The following is a 6,837-nucleotide window of genomic DNA, read 5'->3' as shown; positions in this document are numbered from 1 at the left end:
CAGCTCTGATACCAAAATGATGTGAACCCCGTCGAATCCGTCGTGGAACCCAGCAACAATGATATGGAATCAAATCCCGGATCGTCCAAGATAGAGATTTCGAAAGGTGGAATATCGACCCCGTAGCTATATAGAGCTAGAAACCGATATTATAAGGAGCTTAAGAACTACAAGTAATCGACTTGCAACCCTTGAAGCATAAGTTCAACAAGAACAATTTGGAGAATATCTCTCACAAGATAGGAAAAATGGTAGAAGAGTTGTGTCTAAAACTAACCTAGGGAGGAGCTTATATAATGCTCTTGCAATTGAAGACAACTAAGGAAAAACAAGCATATTCTAGATGGCATATTCCAACCTAATAGTCCAACCAGATATTCCAACCAGATATTCCAACCTAATATTCCAACCAGATTTGGTGACCATCTTCTAGAAGGCATATTCCAACCTAATAGTCAAACCAGAATTGGTGGCCATCTTCTAGGATGCATATTCAACCCGATTTGAGGTGGTTGTGGTCATCATTTAATGTCCCGATGTGTACTGATGAGGTTCAGCACTCTTGATGACCAAAATCAGCCCCGAGTCGACTCGCTCGTCTCTCGAACTGCATGGCTCTTCCAGAATATTCGTCCATAAGTTCTGCAAAGCGTGCTCCAATTTCTTGGCACGTGCTCTGGTTATCGGTCCGGTAGAAATATGCAACTTGTCCTCATGCTCGGAGACCGGCTCAACCCTATCATTCCCCCTTCTTCAAAAGGATTCGTCCTCGAATCTGCGCCCACATCAAAGGGAGAAAGATCAGAAACATTAAATGTAGAACTCACTTGATACTCTCCCGGCAAATCGAGTTTATATGCATTGTCATTAATCTTTTCTAAGACTTGGAATGGTCCATCTCCTCGCGGATTTAGCTTTGATTTCCTTTGGCTTGAAAACCTCTCCTTCCTGAAATGAACCCAGACCCAATCTCCCGGTTCGAAAGTGACATACTTTCTTCCCTTGTTGGCTCGAGTGGCAGCTTGCTCGTTTTTGTGCAAGATGTGGTTCCTTGCTTCTTCATGGATCTTCTTCACAAGTTCTGCCTTACGCTTTCCATCAAGGCTAACAATCTCACCAATAGGCAATGGAGTTAAATCCAATGGGGTCAGTGGATTAAAGCCATAAACAACCTCAAAGGGAGAAAACTTAGTAGAAGAATGCATGGCCCGATTATATGCAAACTCAATGAATGGAATGCAATCTTCCCAACTTTTCACGTTCCTTTTAATAACAGCTCGCAGCAAAGTACCTAAGGTTCGATTTACAACCTCTGTTTGCCCATCAGTTTGTGGGTGGCAAGTGGTAGAAAACAATAGCTTTGTTCCCAATTTTCCCCACAAAACACGCCAAAAGTGACTTAGGAACTTAACATCACGATCACTTACAATTGTTCTGGGGATGCCATGCAAACGCACTACTTCCTTAAAGAAAAGGCCCGCCACATGAGTAGCGTCATCCGTCTTCTTACAAGGAATAAAATGAGCCATCTTTGAAAAACGATCCACTACTACAAAGATAGAATCCTTACCATTCTTAGTCCTAGGCAAACCCAAAACAAAATCCATTGATACATCAGTCCATGGATGACTAGGAACGGGCAAGGGCATGTAAAGTCCATGAGGTTGAATCTTAGACTTAGCTTTCTTACATGTGACACACCTAAGACAGATCCTTTCAACGTCTCTTTTCATATGTGGCCAAAAGAAATGCTCTCTCAAAACATCTAAGGTCTTAGCCACACCAAAATGCCCCATTAAACCTCCCCCATGGGCTTCCCTAACAAGCAATTCTCGCATGGAACTTTGTGGAATACATAGCTTGTTTTCACGAAACAAATACCCCTCATGCTTATAAAACTTGTCAAAAGCCCCTTTTTCACATTCAGAAAAGACTTCCTTAAAATCATGATCATGCAAGTATAACTCTTTGATATATTCAAATCCCAAAAGTTTGGCATCAAGAGTTGAGATAAGAGTATACCTGCGAGATAAGGCATCAGCCACTACATTTTCCTTACCTTTCTTGTATTGGATCACATAGGGAAACATCTCGATGAACTCGATCCAACGTGTGTGCCTTCGGTTCAGCTTGCTTTGACCCTTTAAATGCTTCAAGGACTCATGGTCGGTGTGAATGATGAACTCCTTGGACCACAAGTAATGCTGCCATGTCTCCAAAGCCCTCACCAAAGCATAGAGTTCCTTGTCGTATGTGGAGTAGTTCAACGCAGCCCCGTTGAGCTTCTCACTGAAGTAAGCAATAGGCCTCTTCTCTTGCATAAGGACGGCACCTATACCAATACCGGAAGCATCACATTCGATTTCAAAAGGTTTAGAAAAGTCCGGTAAAATCAGTAAAGGAGCAGAACTTAGCTTTTCTTTCAAGGTATTGAATGCATTCTCTTGCTCTTTGCCCCATCTAAAGCCAACTTCCTTCTTGATGATCTCGGTCAAAGGAGCAGCTATGGTGCTAAAATTGCGCACAAATCTTCGATAGAACCCAGCAAGGCCATGGAAGCTTCGGACCTCAGCAATGGTAGTGGGTGTAGGCCATTCCCGGATTGCTTTCACCTTCTCTTCATCCACTTCCACACCCTTGGAACTTACGACAAAACCAAGAAAAACAACACTTTCCAAGAAAAATTCACACTTCTTAAGGTTAGCATACAACTTCTCATGCCTCAGCACCTCAAGAACACACCTCAAATGATTCATATGATCATGCTCAGTTTTGCTATAAATCAGAATATCATCAAAGTAAACAACAACAAATTTTCCAATGTAAGCACGCAAGACATGATTCATAAGGCGCATAAATGTGCTGGGTGCATTAGTCAATCCAAATGGCATCACTAACCACTCATACAATCCACTCTTGGTTTTAAATGCTGTTTTCCACTCATCTCCTTCTTTCATGCGAATTTGATGGTATCCACTCTTCAAATCAATCTTAGAAAATATAGTGGAACCATGCAATTCATCAAGCATATCATCTAATCGAGGGATAGGATAGCGATACTTTACCGTTATCTTATTCACAGCTCGACAATCCACACACATTCTCCATGTGCCATCTTTCTTGGGAACAAGCAACACGGGCACAGAGCATGGACTCATGCTCTCTCGGACATAGCCCTTGGTCAGCAACTCATCAACTTGCTTTTGGAGTTCTTTTGCTTCTTCGGGATTACACCGATATGCTGGCCGGTTTGGAATGGGCGCTCCTGGAATGAAATCAATTTGATGTTCGATCCCACGGATTGGTGGCAATCCCGGTGGCGTCCCCTCAAGAAACACATCATCAAACTCCTGCAAAAGAGAAACCACATCACTAGGCAAATATAGGTTAAAAGTATTAGATAAGTAGGCCTCTTTGTACAAGAACAATATCATTGGCCTTTCATCCTTACTAACACTCTCTAATTCTCTTTCTTTTGTGAAGAAACTCAATTTCTTCCCCTCTTTTCTTTTCAAGGCTGAACTCTCACATTTTTCTTTCTTTTCACTCTCTTTCTCACTTTTCTCTCGAATTTCTTTCCTCTCACTTTTACTCTCCTTTTCTTTTGGTTCAGCCACTCTCTTACTTTCTTTTGAACTCTCAGCACTGGACCTTTTGATTTGGAGTTGCTCTTCGAACACTTGATGTGGTGGCAGCGGTGCAAGTGTCATGCTTCGACCATCCTTGATGAAACTATACCGATTCTTGTACCCGTCATGTGTAGTTCTTCGATCAAATTGCCATGGCCTCCCGAGTAACAAATGGCTGGCTATCATAGGAACTACATCACACAAAACTTCATCATGGTACTTCCCAATAGAAAATGAGATTAACACTTGTTTTGTCACCTTTAATTCACCACTCTCATTCAGCCACTGAAGTCTATATGGCCTTGGATGCTTTTGAGTGCTCAAACCAAGCTTCTCCACCATCAGCTTGCTTGCCACATTCACAGTGCTTCCCCCATCAATAATCAGTCCACATACTCGATCCTTCACGTGGCATCGAGTGTAGAAAATGTTCTCTCTTTGTAGCCCATCACCATCTTCTTTGGCTTGCACATGTAGAGCTCTCAAAACAACAAGAGTTTGACCCGATACAGCATGCTCCACATCATCGGCATCCCTCTCCTTAGAATCAGATGATGGCTTGGTTGCGGGCTTGTTTCCCTTGGCCTTCTCCTCTTGCTTCGAACCAGTCCATTTAGGTCCAGCCCCTTCAAACTTGGAAGTCCACTTCGAATTCGAATTAGAGGATTCGAACCTGGATGACGATCGTCCCCCCTTCTTGAGTTGCCTCTCAACCTTCATAGCCATGTGCACCAATTCTTCAAGCTCCACATAATGGTGGAGCTCCACAATATTGGCAATCTCCCGATTAAGTCCACTAATGAACCGAGCCATGGTTGCCTCTCGATCCTCCTCAACATTGGCGCGAATCATGGCAATCTCCATCTCCTTGTGGTACTCCTCCACGGTCTTAGACCCTTGCTTAAGATTCTGCAGCTTCAAGTATAAATCCCGGTAGTAATGGGATGGGACAAACCTCCTCCGCATGACAGCTTTCATGCCCTCCCAATTGTCAATAGGTCGCTCTCCATTTCGGCGTCTACTCATCGTCAATTGATCCCACCAAACTATGGCATAGTCGGTGAATGCCACAGCTGCAAGCTTCACCTTCTTCTCCTCGGAGTAGTTGTGACAATCAAAAACCAGTTCAACCCTCCTTTCCCATTCGATGTAAATATCGGGATCGCTCTTGCCTTGGAATGGAGGAATGGTCAGCTTGATGGACCCCATATTACGATCAACGGTGTCTCTTTCTTGGCGCCTTCCACGTCCGCGCCATGGCGTCTCAGCCCTTGCTCCTCGAGCTCGTCTCATTGCGGCAATGGAAGATACATCATCCTCATCATCATAGGATCTCTCCTCGTGGCCATCAAATGGATCAGTAGTAGGTGCTGGTTGTCGGTTATTGTTCCTCCTTGGTTGTTGATTGGGAGCTTGTCGCAACAGGTCAATCCGCTCATCATGCCTCTCCAACCGGTCATTAATCGTATTGAGCACCATGTTCATTCGCTCAAATTGTTGTTGCATAGCTCGAATAATTGTGCTTTGATCAGGCCCTCCACTACTTTGCTCATGTCCCCCGCTATCTTCTTGCGACATGTTGAAATCTGCAAAGAAATATTAGAGTAAAAGGACCTCACAATCACTCCCTCACGTGTTTACTCTCAAATCGATGTCACACAAACTCTCGTATTTCACTCGATACAAATGGCTTTTACCCTCTGATGGTCTCACTCCCTCTGGCCTTTTTCCTCTCACAGATTTCTCCACAAAGTTCTGGACGAACTGAGCAATCTAATTACAAGTCCTTGAGGAAATTACTTGTTCGCTCGAGCCACTTATAATATCAGTTCCAAGTAGCAAAGAAGCGAAGAGATATATGGATGGACAAGATGTATGTAAAAGGAATGATCCCAGACAAATCAAAGATGGAATGGACACAAATACGATCGGAGAAAAGCAGAATGGAAGCAACTATGACAGGTCTACTTAAGGCCTGTGTAATCAGATCTCCTCTCCTCTTTTTTTTTTTTTTTGATTCTTTTTCACGTTTTTTTTTTTGGACGATTTTTTTTTTAATAGCTATGAACGGATCAGTCAAGACTAAATGGAAAGGATAGAAATGGAAGATAGATCTAAAAATTCCAGAATGGTGAACAAGGAAAGAACAAGGATAGATGAAACCTCAATTTGGAGCCTAAGCTCTGATACCAAAATGATGTGAACCCCGTCGAATCCGTCGTGGAACCCAGCAACAATGATATGGAATCAAATCCCGGATCGTCCAAGATAGAGATTTCGAAAGGTGGAATATCGACCCCGTAGCTATATAGAGCTAGAAACCGATATTATAAGAAGCTTAAGAACTACAAGTAATCGACTTGCAACCCTTGAAGCATAAGTTCAACAAGAACAATTTGGAGAATATCTCTCACAAGATAGGAAAAATGGTAGAAGAGTTGTGTCTAAAACTAACCTAGGGAGGAGCTTATATAATGCTCTTGCAATTGAAGACAACTAAGGAAAAACAAGCATATTCTAGATGGCATATTCCAACCTAATAGTCCAACCAGATATTCTAACCAGATATTCCAACCTAATATTCCAACCAGATTTGGTGACCATCTTCTAGAAGGCATATTCCAACCTAATAGTCAAACCAGAATTGGTGGCCATCTTCTAGGATGCATATTCAACCCGATTTGAGGTGGTTGTGGTCATCATTTAATGTCCCGATGTGTACTGATGAGGTTCAGCACTCTTGATGACAAAAATCAGCCCCGAGTCGACTCGCTCGTCTCTCGAACTGCATGCCTCTTCCAGAATATTCGTCCATAAGTTCTGCAAAGCGTGCTCCAATTTCTTGGCACGTGCTCTGGTTATCGGTCCGGTAGAAATATGCAACTTGTCCTCATGCTCGGAGACCGGCTCAACCCTATCAACGAGAGTCCTTCTTAGACTCCTTCGTGTGACGCAAATCTCCAATTTATACACGAACATCGCAATTTCATCATCCAAGGGCATGACCGTCATTCCTTGATTCACCGATACCCTAGGCGCTAGGAAGTCAGAAACACCTCGATCTATGGACGGAAAAGGGCTACCCGTTCGGGTACGATCTCATTTGCACGGCCTATTCCGTCCACTTTCGGTGTTTCTATCTCCCTATCGTAGATTCGGTGGGAAGCATTTTATTTCAGTTGCAAAACACGAACAACCGGATTAATCA

The 6,837-nt window shown here is 43.2% G+C and overlaps 1 protein-coding gene across 1 annotated transcript; it reads right to left on the bottom strand.

Annotated features, from left to right (window-relative positions):
* Nucleotides 1-680: 680 nt before the first annotated feature.
* LOC116212141 lies at nucleotides 681-6,543 on the bottom strand. Its single transcript, XM_031546714.1, has 2 exons — nucleotides 2,060-6,543; nucleotides 681-775 (listed from the first exon to the last, which is right to left on the bottom strand). Exons 1-2 carry the CDS (start codon nucleotides 5,205-5,207, stop codon nucleotides 681-683), a joined length of 3,243 nt encoding a protein of 1,080 aa, XP_031402574.1. The 5' UTR covers nucleotides 5,208-6,543.
* Nucleotides 6,544-6,837: the final 294 nt, after the last annotated feature.

The sequence above is a fragment of the Punica granatum genome, chromosome 6 (genome assembly GCF_007655135.1).
Source record: "Punica granatum isolate Tunisia-2019 chromosome 6, ASM765513v2, whole genome shotgun sequence".
Classification (NCBI taxonomy): domain Eukaryota; kingdom Viridiplantae; phylum Streptophyta; class Magnoliopsida; order Myrtales; family Lythraceae; genus Punica; species Punica granatum.
The sequence above is the reverse complement of the archived record's forward strand: the minus strand, read 5'-3'. Positions and strand labels throughout refer to the sequence as shown.